The sequence below is a fragment of the Scyliorhinus canicula genome, chromosome 6 (genome assembly GCF_902713615.1).
Source record: "Scyliorhinus canicula chromosome 6, sScyCan1.1, whole genome shotgun sequence".
Taxonomy (NCBI): domain Eukaryota; kingdom Metazoa; phylum Chordata; class Chondrichthyes; order Carcharhiniformes; family Scyliorhinidae; genus Scyliorhinus; species Scyliorhinus canicula.
Genome location: NC_052151.1, coordinates 39,103,156 through 39,120,191, shown reverse-complemented (window position 1 = coordinate 39,120,191; position 17,036 = coordinate 39,103,156). Strand labels below are relative to the sequence as shown.

General features: G+C 51.0%; 1 protein-coding gene across 1 annotated transcript in view; it reads left to right on the top strand.

Moving 5' to 3' along the window:
• Nucleotides 1-17,036, top strand: part of LOC119967914 (coiled-coil domain-containing protein 162-like) — a 208,669-nt gene that overhangs the window by 121,413 nt on the left and 70,220 nt on the right. The window contains exon 24 of the mRNA XM_038801010.1: nt 3,207-3,260. Within this exon, the coding sequence (XP_038656938.1) occupies nt 3,207-3,260 (54 nt within the window). The remainder of the gene's footprint in view (nt 1-3,206; nt 3,261-17,036) is intronic.

The following is a 17,036-nucleotide window of genomic DNA, read 5'->3' as shown; positions in this document are numbered from 1 at the left end:
TACACCCATTGTGCTGTTAGGTAGGGAGTTCGGGATTTTAACCCAGTGACATTAAAGGAATGGCGAAATATTTCCAATTCAGGATGGTGTGTGGCTTGGAGGGGAACTTAGAGATCTTGGTGTTCCCATGTATCTGCTGCACTTGTCGAAGTGTTAGAGCTTGAGGGTTTGCAAGATGCTGTTGAAGGAACCTCAGTCGAGTTCTTGCAGTGCATCTTGTAGATGGTACACAGGGCTGCCGCTGTGTGTTAGTGGTAAAGGCAGTGAATGCACATTGAAGGTGGTGGATGTGATGCCAATGAAGTGGGCTGCTTGATTCTGGATGAACGGATAGCTGAGAGGGTCATGAACACTGCAGTCAAGCAGTGCTTAGGGGCTGGTTTAGCACCGTGGGCTAAACAGCTGGCTTGTAATGCAGAACAAGGCCAGCAGCGTGAGTTCAATTCCCCTGCCGGCCTCCCTGAACTGGCGCTGGAATGTGGCGACTAGGGGCTTTTCACAGTAACTTCATTGAGGCCTACTCGTGACAATAAGCAATTATTATTATTATTAATAAAAACAGCTTCTTCCCCGCTGTTACCAGACTCCTAAATGACCCTTTTATGGACTGAACTGATCTCTCCACACATCTTCCCTACTGAGTAGTACTACATTCCGAATGCTTCATTCAATGTCTGTGTCTATGTATTTACATTGTGTATTTATCGTATGTCCTATGTTTTTCATGTATTGAATGATCTGTTTGGACTGTACGCAGAACAAAACTTTTCACTGTACCTCTGTACACGTGACAATAATTCAAATCCAAAATGTGGTAAAGAGCTGTACTTGGCTAATGTCCTCTCCAGAGCCTTCTTAGCTACTTCAGACCAGGCAGATCATGCGGAAGACATAGACACCATGACAATAAAGGTGCTGTCCTCTTGTCAACATCAGGAGCTCAAAGATGCCTTATAGGCAGACATCGCATGCTGACAGTTACACAATGGCATCATGAAGTGCTGGCCAGATTCCTCAAGGGAATCTCCACATGAGCACTGCACGTTCTTCACCACCAGCGATTCATCATCCTTACTGTTCTTCAAAGATACTACACCCAACAACTTCACCAAGGGTATGGAATCAACCAGATATAGGGCCAAGGAATCATTGTACTGGCCCTCCATGTATGCAGACATGGAAAGTGAAATCTCCAGATGCAATGCACTCAAGCTGTATCAAGCAAAGAAAGTGTATTTACATGAGGTTGTGGTCTCCCATTGTCGTTCAGCACTGATATCTTTGAATGGAATGGTTAACAACATTTAGCCCTAGTTGATTCGTATTCTGGGTGGTTTGAACTACATGCCAAACATGACAAGTACCATAACCATTATCAAGCTCAAGAGACCCTTTGCCACACACAACATCCCACAGAGTCTTCTGACAGACGACGTTCACCAGCTTGTCTCCATGGAATTTCAGAACTTTGCACACACATGGGACTTTCAGCATATCCCGAGCAGCCCCCTGTGTCCACAGTCGAATGGTCTGGTGGAATGGGCAGTTCACTGAGCCAAGCATCTTCTAGAAAAATGAGAAATCTACCACGACAGGACCCGCCTCGTCAGCAAAATGACTCTTTTCGTGCTGCTAACACTCCGCTGCAGCCCAAACTTGAAACCAATGTGACTGATGCCCCCGTGCAATGCAGATTGAGAAGCAAACTGCACTACGATCGAGATGCCCACAGACCTAGCCCTCTAACACCTGGTCAAACGGTGAGGATTCAGACTGCACATAGCCATGCCAGTTCTGTGTGCGTGTTTGTGTTAGCTGCATAGATTTGGGCAGACACTGGCTCAGTGACGTGATGGCATTAACATACTGACAGTATTCTCTCTGACGATAGTATTGTGTCTTTTTTCTCTGGCGCTGTGGGGAAACAGGTGATTCTTCGCTGTCTTGATGCACTGCACAATGTGTTCATTATCCTGAAACCACAGATGTTCACAGCACAGAAGAAAGCTTGTTGTGTCTGTATTCTGTTTTGCAACATTACTAATAGCTGCATGACTGGTCAACATAAAATGGCATTGTTAAGGCAGCACCTGCTGTAAAAACACAATGAGATCAGCAAGCTGAGAGCAGCATTGTGACAGGACCCACTTTAGGATAGAATGTGCAGTGAAGTAGTGATGGTGAGACAACTTGGATTTTTTGTAATCCAAGACTGAATGGAAATGATACAATTCAGGATTTCACCCTCTGTTTACAAGACTCCAACTTGCAATCATGACCTCGGCAGACTGATTCAAACCAATCATCTAACTGATGCACCTTGTGATGTTGACCGTTAAGGGAATGTCCCTACATTATACGCTCAAATCGACAGGAACCAAAATGACCACTTCACAAATATGTTAGCCACGTGTCCATTTTGCAGCCAAAATAAAATCATCTTCCTTTGCTCACTGACTGTGGTTGCCGACTCTGTCACAGATCATAGATTATCTACAGTGCAGAAGGAGGCCATTTGGCCCATCGGGTCTGCACCAGCCCTTGGAAAGAGCCCCTACATAAGCCCACGCTGCCACCCTATCTCCTTAACCCAGTAACGCCACTTAATCTTTTGGACACTAAGGGGCAATTTAGCATAGCCGATCTACCTAACCTGCACAGTTTGGACTGTGGGAGGAAACCGGAGCACCCGGAGGAATCCCACGCAGACACAGGGAAAAAGTGCGAACTCCACACAGTCACCCGAGGCCGGAATTAAACCTGGAACCCTGGAGCTGTGAGGCAGCAGTGCTAACGACTGTGCTAACATGCTGCCTTGTCTGTATGTCTCTCTTTTTGTGCTGCTTCTCACAGCGTTTGATTGTGTCTCAACCACGTTTTAGTTTGGCCCCCTGCTGTGAAGGACAAGCAGATTGAAGGACTTCCGATTTGAGGCGTGTTATTGAACTTTGCAGTAACTACAGTACACGGCTGCAAGGTACAGAAAATCACCTAGACTGCAGTCGTTCCCACATGTTCTGGAAACTATTCTCCTTAGTCAAATAAATTACAGGGTGAATATGGGAGGGAAAGGGTATTCTTTTGCCAAAATGGAGGAAGCATGTCTTGTCAAAAAACTGTTTATTACATCGAATGGCATAGAATTCATAATATAGTGTCGGGAAGTTAATATGCTGCGCATTACGCTGTTGTGACTTTTTTTTCAGGAAATGAAGGGAATGCAGAGATCCCGAACACTATCTACAACACCTGACTGCCAGGTAACAAATCTCTTCTTTACAACTGGACCAAAGCAAAATACTGTGGATGCTGCAAATCTGAGATAAAAAGTGCTGGAAATACTCAGCAGGCCAGGCAGCATCTGTGGAGAGGGCCAGAGATAACGGGCAGGATCCTCCGGTTCGCCAGCCACGTTTTCCTTGGTGGCGCGCCCTCGCCGACAGCGGAATTCTCCATTCCCGCCACCTGGCAATGGGGTTTCCCATTGTGGCCACCCCTAGCCGCCGGGAAACCCGTGGGCGAGGTGCGTTGCCGGCGCAATTTTGGAGAATCTCGCCGGCGAGGAATCCAGCCTAATATTGAAGACCGAGATGGTCTTTCCAACTGTTCATTTAGCATGGTGTATGAATATCAATTGTAGACTGTGACATTGGGATTCTTTAAAAAAAATAAATTTAGAGTACCAATTTTGTTTTTCCAATTTAGCGTGGCCAATCCACCTAACCTGGATATCTTTGGGTTGTGGGGGTGAAACCCAAACAGAAACAGGGAGAATGTGCAAACTCCACACGGACAGTGACCCAGGGCCGGGATCGAACCTGGGACCTCAGCGCCGTAGGCAGCAGTGCTAACCACTGCGCTACCGTGCCGCCCTGAGACACTGGATTATTAATCCACCACTGAGATGGACTAATCATTCCCACTGCTGGGAGCCCAAATTATGGGCGGCAAGGTAGCACGGTAGTTAACACTGTTGCTTCATAGCGTCAGGGTCCCAGGTTCAATTCCCGGCTTGGGTCACTGTCTGTGCAGAGTCTGCACGTTCTCCCCGTGTCTGCGTGGGTTTCCTCTGGGTGCTCCGGTTTCCTCCCTGAAAGACGTGCTGTTAGGTAATTTGGACATTCTGCATTCTCCCTCTGTGTACCCGAACAGGCGCCGGAATGTGGCGACTAGGGGATTTTCACAGTAACTTCATTGCAGTATTAATGTACACCTACTTGTGACAATAATAAAGATTATTATTACTGGAGACTGCCCTTGCTTTCTTAGTCAAATTGAACTGATCCGTGCCCTTGATTTTTGGAGTTGAATCATAAAATAGAATAATACAACACGGATCAGAATTACACCTGTTTTATGGGGCTGACTGGATCATATATTTTTTAATTGAGTTGAAATGGCCCACATCTTGTAGTCAGTGGCGAAGTGGAGGCATCTCTTTCTGTAGGCCGCAGCAGGAACTTCCTCTCCCAGATGCAGCGTGGGTCCAACAACATATCTGGAGAGGCCTAACAGCAAAGTGCATTGCTGATGAAGCCACAGCCCCTTTGACATCATGAGCTGAAGGCACATTTGTTGAGGTCTGTCTTCAGCTCAATGACAGGTAAGTGGTTTTTAGAGATTTTCAAATTTTATTTGATATACTTTTAATTGCAGCTCCCCGTCGGCAACCCCCCCCCCCCCCCCCCCCCCCCAGCTCCCTAAGGGGCTGCGAAGATGGTGGGAAAAGTTGTGAATTGCTATTGGTCCTGGAGGAGTGGGGAGCTGGAAGGGGGGAAACTAACTTTTCAATTGAAACTGACTGGCAGTCAAACCTCTTTTCACACACCCCTGCATACCCCAGCCCCCTCTTCCTGGGGGAAAAACCTCTGACTATCCACTCTGTCTCTGCCCCTCATAATTTTGTAGACCTCTATCAGGTCGCCCCTCTACCTCCATCGTTCCAGTGAGAACAAACCGAGTTTATTCAACCGCTCCTCATAGCTAATGCCCTCCATACCAGGCAACATCCTGGTTAATCTCTTCTGCACCCTCTCTAAAGCCTCCACATCCTTCTGGTAGTGTGGCGACCAGAATTGAACACTATACTCCAAGTGTGGCCTAACTAAGGTTCTTGACCTGTATCTCTCCCCATGCTCTGCTATCACGTGGGCTGGAATTCTCCAGCCGCTCCATGGCGGCAGACTTCCCTGTTTCTGACAGCACCGCACTCCTGCCTGTGGGTTTCCCGGCTTCGTGGGACACCTTCGGCGGAATTCTCCCCCCCACCAGCCGGATGGGAGAATCGCCGGGGCGCCGCGCAAGTCCCGTCATGCCACCCTGGCACCCGCACGCGATTCTCCGACCCCCCCCTCCCCCCCCCCCCAATACAGCGCGGCGAGGATCACGGCTGGCTGCTCGGAGAATCGCCGCTCGCCGTTTGCAAAAGGCGAGCGGAGATTCTCCGGCCCGGATGGGCCGAGCGGCCGCCCCAACACGACAGGTTCCTGCCGGCGCCGTCCACACCTGGTCGCTGCCAGCGGGAAGTGCGCGGGAATGCTGGTGGGGGGGGGGGGGGGGGGGCCTGTGGGGGGGGGGGGGGGGAAGGGGGGGGGTCCTGCACCAGGAGGGCCTCCGATGGGGTCTGGCCCACGATCGTTGCCCACCGATCGGCGGGCCGGCCTCTCATCTCACAGGGCTAAAGAGCTGGCTTTTAAAGCAGACCAAGGCAGGCCAGCAGCACGGTTCAATTCCCGTACCAGCCTCCCCGAACAGGCGCCCGAATGTGGCGACTAGGGGCTTTTCACAGTAACTTCATTGAAGCCTACTCGTGACAATAAGCGATTTTCATTCATTTCATTTCATTTCTAAGGGAGGACCTCCTTTCCTCCGCCGCCCCGCAATATCCATCCGCCATCTTCTTGTGGGGCGGCCTCGGGGAGGACGGCAACTGCGCATATGCGGGTGACATCATCATTTACGCAGCGCCACTTTTTACGCGGCGCCAAGGCCCAGCGCGCGTAAATGACGCAATGCCACTCCTAGCCCCCCCCCGGGGACGGGAGAATAGGGGCTGGAAGCGGGCTCCGACGCCGGAGTGAAACACGGCATCGGCACTTAGACTCCCGTTGGGAGAATTGCGCCCCTTCAGTGGGAATTCCCATTGGCAGCGGCGGGAGAAGCCGATAGCGAATGGCGCACTTATGGTCTTATTAGTGAAATAATAGAATCATAGAATCTCTACAGTGCAGAAAGAGGCCATTCGGCCCATTGGGTCTGCACTGACCCTCTGAAAGAGCACTCCACCTTGGCCCCCAGCCCCGCCCTATCCCCATAACCGCACAGGCCCACTTAACCTGCACTTCTTTGCATTGTGGGAGGAAACTGGAACAGCCAGAGGAAACCCACGCGGTCACAGGGAGAAAGTGTAAACTCCACACAGACAGTCACCCGGGGCCAGAATTGACCCTGGGTCTCTGGCGCTGTGTTGTAATAGTGCTAACCACTGTGCCACCGTGCCGCCTCTTAAAGTACCTTTAAGACCAACTTTATTTTTTGCCTTTTAGTTCCTAAGGAATTCTCAAAGGACTCCACAGCCAATTAATTACTTCTGAAATGTGGTCACTCAAATTATTAGAAGCAAATGCTGCAGCGAATCTGCACTTAGCAAGGACCAACAAACTGCAGTGACACAGCAGTAACTCACCTTAGACAACACCTTCCAAACCCATGGCCACTACCATCTAGAACAGGGGTGGGCAAACTACGGCCCGCGGGCCGCATGCGGCCCGCCAAAGGTATTTCTGCGGCCCACCAAGTCATTAAAAAAAAAAAAAAATTTTTTTTTTTTAAATTAAAAAAAAATTTTTTTTTTTAAGGTTAATGGGGGGGGGGGGGGGGGGGGCTGTTGGGTTACTTACTGGTATAGGGTGGATACGTTGACTTGAGTAGGGTGATCATTGCTCGGCACAACGTCGAGGGCCGAAGGGCCTGTTCTGTGCTGTACTGTTCTATGTTCTATATGAGGTGCCCAGAATCATAACCGGGTGAAGTAATTATTTTACTTAATATACTATGCGGCCCTTTGTGAATTGTGAATTTCTGAATGTGGCCCTTGCACGGAAAAGTTTGCCCACCCCTGATCTAGAAGGACAAGAGCAGCAGATACTTGGGAACCCCACCACCTGGAGGTTCCCCTCCAAGTCACTCACCACCCAGACTTGGAAATATATCACCGTTCCTTCACTGTCACTGGGGCAAAATCCTGGAACTCCCTCCCCAACAGCACAGTGGGTGTACCTACACCTCAAGGACTAGTCTGTTTTGGTGCAGTTGGTATGAGATAGAAATTTTAGTCAGGTCAACATCTCTGCTATTCTATAATTAGTGCATCATCTGTAAAGTGGCTTCTATGGTCCTCACTACCACAATTTCTGGCCTAAACCTCAGCTTAAACTGTCTGCTGAAGTTCGGAATGATGCCAGGGCTAAAAGGGTTAATTTATGAGGGCAGGTTGCATGCAGAAACTTTGAATTCCCTCGAGTACAGAAAGTTAAGGTTTGATATTAGTAAGGTGTTTGACATGATTACAGGAGTAGATTAAGGAAGTAGAGAGAAAGGGTGGAAATCTCCTGAATAATTTCTAAGTGTGGTCTCTGGCGGGAAATGAGGTGCAATTCTCGCCGGATGGATCGGCACAACCCAGATTGCAATCCACCCACACTTACAAATTATTTTGGAGCCACATAATTTGCGCTGTGGGACCTGAAGAAGCCAGTAAGACTGGATCGGCGGAGATCCACTAGCCCAGGGCACCCTAATCTCAGCAATAAAAATAAACAAAGCTAATCCTCTCTTTGGGCAGCACGGTAGCACAGTGGTTAGCACAATGGCTTCACAGTACCAGGGTCCCAAGCTCGATTCCCAGCTTGGGTCACTGTCTGTGTGGAGTCTGCACGTTCTCTCCGTGTCTGCGTGGGTTTCCTCCCACAGTCCAAAGATGAGCAGGTTAGGTGGATTGGCCTTGCTAAATTGCCCTTTATTGTCCTAAAAAGGTAAGGTGGGGTTACGGGGATAGGGTGGAAGTGTGGGGATAGGGTGCTCTTTCCAAAGGCCGGTGCAGACTCGATGGGCCGAATGGCCTCCTTCTACTCTGTAAATTCTGTGACCTGTGAGATAGCCTTCAGCTGTCAGTCAATATGCTCAAGTCAATGGGGTGTGAAATATAATGTAAACAGCCAAGTACAAAGGGATGAAAGCAGGCATACTGCAACATTGAAACCACAGAGCCGATTGAAATTTCAGAGGGGAGTGAAATGTTTCTCCAAGAAACAAGCTGCAGAAAGGCTCTGTCCTGTGAGAGGGTTTGAGGACAGACAGGCTGTGCTTTTCCCTGTTATGGGGTGTGAAACGTGAAAGAAATTAGGCTTCACAGACCCAAAGAGAGCCCCATCCCAGGGGAGACCCATAAACCCATAATCTGGCCCCCTCCATCCCAGCCCGAGCCCACAAACCCCCAGCTCCTTTGAAGCACTCCACCCCCCCCCCCCCCCCCCCCCATAGCAAATGGAAAGTGGCTGCTGTGCCCTTGTGCTCCCTGGAGGTAAGTGGAGAGGTGAACTCACCTTCTTGCTCCCCCTATGGACCTGGTCCCCGATTTTAGGGATCAGTAGTGATTCGCATCCAGGTGATTAGGATGCTTGCGGGGATGAATAACAGGAATAATGGGAGGCCACTGCATTCGACATTAATCTCACGAATGAGATTGAAATAAATGCATATTAGCTGTGATCAGTTTCTCGCCGTTTTCGGGCAAGATCCTGATCACGCCAACTGAAGCAGGCCGGGAGAATGGGAAACTGATTTGCACCTGGCACAAATCCCGCTCAATAGTTCTGCAGTTGAATCCACTCTTCTCACTCACAGTCAAGATAAAAACCGCTGAACCAAGATGACAAATGGTATTACTCACTCTGATCGGAGTGAGGAATATTTTCCCAACATGTAATAGAGCTAGAAGCACTGCCCTTGTACAAAATTAAACGAGGAGTGTGATTTTTCCATCGCGTTGTTCCCGGCACCGATCCCATTGCAGTGGGAGCATCACAGGAGGGCTTTGTGCAGGGTGCAAAACCGTGCGTGAGTCAGCCACCCGTGGTGCCCAGCGCAATCTGGATCACATCCTCACTGGGCATGATCGCTCATTTAAAGATAAGGGGCTGAATTCTCCGCCGTCGGGATTCTCTGTTTTACCGGCAGCCCGGGGGTTTCCCGACGGATTGGGACTGCCCCACAATGGGGAACCCCATTGACCAGCCGGCGAAATGGAGGATCCCGACGGCGTGCCACACCAGAAATCTGGCACGGCGGGACAGAGAAACCTGCCAATAGACCGCAATCTCCCTGGAGTCACCCGCCGAACCGGTGAGGCCTCACCTGGGTGCCGATTAGAACTGGTCTCCACAAGCGTAGACTAGGTGTGATGGCCACACCGGGGGCCTCAGAGGCCATTGGAGCCCTCCCGGGTGGTCAGGGACAGAGCAGGACAGTACTCTGGCCCTAGGCAGCCTGGGAGTGCCAACCTGGTACTGTCAGGGTGCCAGGTTGGCACTACCAGGGCGTCAGGAGCAGTGCCCAGGTGCCAGTTCCAGTTTGGTGGTGCCAGGCATACAGCCCGAGGGGCATGCCCATGAAATGGAGGGTGAAGAGTGGGTGGGTGAAGTGGGGGTATGAAAGGGCATCATGAACATTGGGAGGCTCCACGTGGCCTGGGAATGGGAGGCACAAGTTAAACCTATCGCGGTTGGTAGAACAAATGGAAGGGGACTTTAAGGGATGGGACATGCTCCCGCTGTCACTGGCGGGGAGGGTACAGACCATGAAAATGACGGTCTTCCCCAGATTTCTGTTTGTCTTTCAGTGCCTCCCCATCTTCATCCCAAAGGCCTTTTTCAAGCGAATGAATAAGGTTATTTTGGGCTTTGTGTGGGTGGGTAAAACCCCGCGAGTGAAGAAAGTGTTGCTGGAGCGCAGTCAGGGGGAGGGTGGGTTGGCCCTGCCGAACTTCTGCAATTACTACTGGGCGGCTAATATAGCCATGATTAGGGAGTGGGTAGTGGGGGATGGGTCGGTGTGGGAGCAGATGGAGGCGGCACTGATAACGGCACCTCTTCCATTCTCGTCGGACCGATACTCCACAAGTCCGGTGTTGGTGGCGGCTCTGAGAATCTGGGAGCAATGGAGGAGATATAAGAGAGTGGAGGGAGCATCGGTGAAACCCCAATTTATAATAATCATCGGTTTGTACCGTAAGCTAGATGGTCGGTTCCGGAGATGGCAAAGGGCAGGAATTGGAAGGATGGGGGATCTATTTATAGATGGGAGCTTTCCCAGCTTGAAAGCCTTGGAGGATAAATTTGAATTGCCAGCAGGGAATGGGTTTAGGTATTTGCAGGTGGGAGACTTCCTGAGAAAACAGGTTTCGGCCTTCCTGCTGCTGCCGCCACGGGGGATACAGGATAAAGTAGTCTCCAGTACCTGGGTGGGAGAGGGGAAGGTATCAGATATTTACCAGGAGCTTTCGGAGGCGGAGGAAACTCCGGTGGAGGAGCTTAAGGGCAAGTGGGAGGACGAGTTAGGAGGAGGGATAGAGGCGGGTCTGTGAGCGGATGCCCTAAGCAGGGTTAGTACATCCTCATCATGTACCAGGCTTAGCCTGATCCAATTTAATTTAGTCCACCAGAGACACATGACAGCGGTTAGGATGAGTACATTTTTTGGAGTAGAGGATAGGTGCACGAGGTGTGCGGGAAGCCCAGAAAATCATGTCCACATGTTTTGGGCATGCCCGAAGCTTAGAGGGTTTTGGCAGGATTTCGCTGAGACAATGTCCATAGTACTCAAAACACAGGTGGTGCTGAGTCTGGAGGTAGCGATCTTTGGAGTGTAGGAGGAGCCGGGAGTTCATGGGGCGAAAGAGGCCGACGTCTTGGCCGTTGCCTCCCTGGTAGCCCGGAGACGGATCTTGTTAATGTGGAACGATGTTGAAGCCCCCGAGTGTGGAGTCCTGGGTTAGTGACATGGCTGGGTTTCTCAGTCTCGAGAAAATAAAGTTTGCCTTAAGAGGGTCAATGGTCGGGTTCACCCAGAGGTGGCAGCCGTTTGACGACTTACTCAGGGAAAAATAAAATGTCAGCAGAAGCAGAATTCCAAAGGGGGGGAGACGGCCGGATTGTTGTTTTATTGTTGGGGTGTGTGAAGATTGGGATGGGGTTGGAAATGTTTATTGTACCACGTTGATGTCATTGTTAATGTTAATTTTATTAAAATTTTCAAATACCTTAATAAAAATATTTTTAAAAAATGAACATTGGGAGGGTGCTGAATGTTGGGTCCCTAAAGGTGGGGGGACCCTCATCAGCCGCATAGCGAGGGGTGCTCACCTGGGGGGGGGGGGAGGCAGGAGGGGTGTGATGCCCATGTCTGCGGTGGGTCGAATTCTCTGTGGATGGGAGGTTGTGGGGGATCCTGAAACTCACTTAGAGATCGGGAGGTCCTTTCGAAATGGTACCCCGACCTCTGAGGAGCCGGTCTCACCAGCGGGTTCAGCTCCCCATTGCTGAAAGATTTTCTAAGTGTGGGTTTGACAGGTGAGAAACTCACCACAAACAATACCCAAAACAATGGCCTGGATTCTCCACTGCCCCCTGCCAGCATGCGATGGGGCATGTGACAGAGAATCCAAAAATCAGGATCGGTGCCACGCATTGGCGGATGCCCATCTAAATGCGATGCTCTGACCCCACCGCTGGTGGCGGGATCAGGGTTCACACCCTTGTGCCAGTGGGTGGATATCTTAATGATCCATTTGCATCCATGTAACTGGCCTGGCACCCTAATCTCCAGCCCTCCGTGATTCCCGGTCCTTTGGGCTGGGAATCATGTGGTCGGGGATTACTGCAGGTCTCACCAAATGTGAGCCTGATGTGATGGACCTTGCGGTGGGCCAAGGGGGTAAATCCTTAAGGGAGTTTTCCCAGAGTCCATCCGATGGCCATCTGCCCCCTTCCCACAATGTACTACCTCCCCATCCCTCCCCTGCCAGATGGCCCCCCCAAGACCCCCGAAACAGAGGCCCCCTTAATATGGAGACCCAACCGGGACCTCCTAACTAAAGGAACTCTTTCCCCTCCCCTCCCCACAGGACCCCCTAAGTAAAGGAACTCACCAACAAAGTCCCCCTACTAAAGGAACCCCCTCCCCCCACAGAGACCTCCTAATTAAAGAGACCCCTGAACCAATGGAACCTCCCCACAGGGACCCCCTAACTATAGGAACCCTCCAACAAAGCCCTCCTAAACTAAAGGAACCTCCCCCCTCCCCCCCCCCCCCCCCCACGCACACACACACACACACACACACAGGGGCCCCCTAACTAAAGGAACCCTCCAACAAAGTCCTCCTGAACTAAAGGAACCTCCCTCCCCACACACACACACACACAGGGGCCCCCTAACTAAAGGAACCCTGCCACAGGGATCCCCTAACTAATGGAACCCCCCCCCCCCCCCCCACAGAGACCCTTTAACGAAAGGGACAACCCACAGGGACCTCTGAACTAAAAGGGCCGCCCACAGGGACCCCCTGACTAAATGGACAAATAGACCCCTGTCTGGGAGCTAGGGAGCAATCCATACAGTGGAGTGAAAAAACTTAGAGTTGTCACACTTCCCTGGAGGCTCCACATGTCCATTCCTAGAAGGAGAACAGCAGTGACCTGTGTTTCAACCCCTCATCCATTAATTGAAAGCCGTTCATTCATTTCTACTAGTGGGCTGCGAATCCCAGGGGAACGTAAATCAGCAGCAATTTTCCTCAGCGGGAGAACATAGAAAGTCTCCCAAAAGCAGAATCTAGCCCAGGGTGCAATTCTCCGCTTCCCCTGACGCATGTTTCTTGGCAGTGCTTCCTTCACTGGCGCTGGGATTCTGTATTCCCGCCGCTTGTCAATGGGATTTCCCATCAAAGCCACCACAAGCTGCTGGGAAACCCGTGGGCGGGGGTGTGCTGCCTGTGGGAACAGCGAATTCCAACCATCGGAGAAGTCCAGCCTTTTTTGGGAGTGGTGATATGCATCACTGTAAATACACAAGGGGTTAATGTAAATACACGTAGACTAGATAGACACTAGAGGGAGCACCAGAGACATGACGCACAGACATTCAACCAATAGGCCAATAAGATAGGACACAACCAATGAGCATTCACGACACACACAGAGGTGACACTACCACAGGAGGGCATTACACCAACCCATATAAAAGGACACAGCACACATGATCATCCTCTTTCCAGTGGAGACACTCAGTGAGTACACAGGGTTGATTTGAAACACATCACACCCACCACGTGGATTGTAGCAGACTGTTTCGTCAGTCTGAGTAGCTGTAGCAGGATTAACAGGAGAGTCGAATCCAAGTAGGAGAATTGTTAACAGTTTAATAAATGTGTTAGAGTTATCTCCAAGTCTGAACCTTCCTTTGTCAGAGTGCACATCAAGGAAGCAGCTTATGCTACGCCAAGAGCATAACAAAATATGGTACCCAGGAGTGACCTGTTTAAATCCATATAGTTACAACTCAGCAGACAGTGACAACCAGCAACAGCAGCCAGGCAAGATGATGTTTGAGATTCCGGTTCCACAGCAGCTCAGGTACCAAGGCAATCTCAGTGAAAACTGGCGATGGTTCCGGCAGAGATTCGAGATCTACCTGGTAGCGTCCGACCTAGATGGCGTGGCGGATGCAGAGAAAATAAAGCTTCTACTTACCATCGCGGGTCCAGAAGCAGCTGAAATCTTCCAGACCTTCAAATACTCAAAGGGGCAAAACAAGAGAGACTTCCAACAGTCCTGGACAAATTCCAAGAATTCTGCGAGGAAAATACAAGAAAAAACAGTAAAAGAAGCGCCAAAACTCACCACGAGGCGAAGGTAGGCTTTCCATTGAAGAAATCTGCAGTTTTGATTGGCGGCCATCTTGGAAAAGGAGCCGCACTTACGCAGTTGAGAAAAAAGCCCCAAGTAAAGGAACAGCAATCTGCGCCTGCGCAATAGCTTCCTACGACCTACGTCACAGGCTTTGTGATGTCAGGGGCCCCGGACCACGCTCACTTAAAAAGGAAATGTCCCAAAACAAGAAAAAACATTTTTAAAGCCTCAAAACAAGATTCTTTCACCTGGAACGACAGCACAATGCCTGAAATTCGACCAGTAGCTGAAAGTAACCTCCGCAGAACCCTGCAACGAGCAGTTAGCACCGCACAAAGAGATGATACAGTCCTTGAAGACTATGACTCAGACCGTGAATTCTTCGTTGGACATCGCGAGCCCAATGCCGGCTCCGACACAAAACGTGATGATATGATCTTGGAAGACAACGACTCAGACGAAGATTTCACCTTGGGAGGTGGCTACCCCAGTACCAAATCCGAACTGCAACTAAACGTGTTGTACCGTGAAAATCCCGACGACGAGTTCTTCGGATTGGGGAATCTTCAGCCCAGCATATACGACATCCCGAATCGTGAGTGCAGGATTATGTTGCGGCCTGACACCAAGAGACAGAGAGCGGTACAAACCCACAGAGAGCGGCCTGCTGCCACACAGAGAGTGGTCCACGCACCGCGAAGAGTCCCCGACTCCACACAGAGAGTGGTCCACGCACCACAAAGGGTCCCAGCCTCTACACAGGAAGCGATGAAAGGCTCCACAGCGAGACAACTGCACGTCTCCACACAGAAAGTGACTCCAGTGACACAAGCCTCCACAGCGAGCTCGTGGACAGCCTCCACGATAGAAGCAATGCAAGACTCCAAAGCGCAGTCCTTGCATGAACAAGACCATGAGGGTCTAGCAACCTCCTCTGAGCAACCAGCAGCAGACGATGCAAGTCTGCCAAGCTCAAGTGAACAACAGAAAGACTATGACAGTCTGCCATGCTCAAGTGCACAGCAAGCAGACTATGACAGTCTACCACGCTCACGTGAACAAGAAAGCGACTATGACAGTCCACCCAGATTATTTCAGCTACCAGAAGAAGACTCTGACAGTCTACCCAGCTCAAGTGAACAACAAGAAGCTACTGAGGCTCTACCCACTGTATGTGAGACAATTGACGACAGCATCCCACTTCCCATACAAGATGTGCAATGTGACAGACCTCAGCTAGTGTGTACAGAGGCACTCAACGATCACAGTGAGACTACTGGTGACTCCGGAGACACCACGGTACTTCAAACCTCATTTGCTCGAGCCTCTCAACAAGAAAATGCATTACTGAACGTTTTGACTCCGGATGGGGAGCATCAAGAAACCTCAGAAGATTCAAGTGAACCTGTAATGACTCCGGACGGGGAGCGGCAAGAAACCAAAGAGGATTCAGGTAAGCCGGACATGACTCCAGACGGGGAGCATCGACAAGCCAAAACTGACTCAGGTGAAACAGACCAGACTCCAGACGGGGAGCGCCGCGGACTCAATGACGGCACGCTCAAGGAAACAGCAGATGCCACAAAGCACGCTGACACGAGTAACTGTGTGAGGGACTCGTATTATCCACAGAGTGTGGTCCTTGAGCACAGCAAACACAACAACAGAACCATCCAACGCAACACAACCTATGAAAACCACATCAAAGATAATAACAAGAAGCGTACGAAAGGCAACAACGTCGACAACAAGCACGACAAAAACAACAACACTGGAACTACGACTGGTACGACATGGTACAACTCTGCCCATGAGGGACACTGTTACTGCTCAGCTCAGTACAATGACAAACCATGGCAGGACGACACAGATTGCATACATCGCTACCACAAGCATCGGAAGAAAAAAAGACTCCAAATCAGACAACAAAGTGATTTGACCACTTCTTGGTTCCTTCCGCACAGGGACACTGACAGCGTTTACAAAGCAATGCCACCATCAACATCACCAACTCACCAACCAAACAACAAAGACACTCGACCATAATAATTAATTAATTTTGGACTCATACATATGATTTGGACTTATTGTTTAATGATCATTGTTATCATAACTTGTACAGAGCATCACATATCTACCTGTTTTTGTTCAATTTTCTTTAACACTGTACAGAAAATGTGTAACACGAGAAAAGGGGGTGGTGATGTGCATCACTGTAAATACATAAGGGGTTAATGTAAATACACGTAGACTAGATAGACACTAGAGGGAGCACCAGAGACATGACACACAGACATTCAACCAATAGGCCAGTAAGATAGGACATGACCAATGGGCATTCACGACACACACAGGTGACACTACCACAGGAGGGCATTACATCAACCCATATAAAAGGACACAGCACACATGGGGCGGGATTCTCCCCTACCTGGCAGGGCAGGGGGTCCCGGCGTAGCGGAGTGGCGCCAACCACTCCGGTGTCGGGCCTCCCCAAATGTGCGGAATTCTCCGCACCTTGGGGGCTAGGCCCGCGTCGGAGCGGTTGGCACCACGCCGACTGCCGCCAAAACCGGCACCAGCGGCCTTTGACGCCCGCCGCCCACTGCCGGGGCTGGCCAAAAGGTCTTCGCCGGTTTGCGCATGCGCCGGTGGTGACGTCAGCGGCAGCTGCCGCTGACGTCACCACCGGCGCATGCGCGCTGGGGGATTCTCTTCCGCCTCCACCATGGTGGAGGCAGTGGCGGCGGCAGAAGAGAAAGAGTGCCCCCACGGCACTGGCCCGCCCACCGATTGGTGGGCCCCGATTGCGGGCCTGGCCACCGTGGGGGCACCCCCCGGGGTCCAATCGCCCCGCGCCCCCCCCAGGACCCCGGGGGCCCGCTCGCGCCGCCGATCCTGCCGCCACCAGAGGTGGTTCAAACCTCGGCGGCGGGAGAGGCCTCCCAGTCGCGGGACTTCGGCCCATCGCGGGCCGGAGAATCACCGCAGGGGGCTCGCCGATCGGCGTGGGGTGATTCCCGCCCCCGCCAATTCCTGGGTGGCGGAGAATTTCTGCCACGGCGGGGGC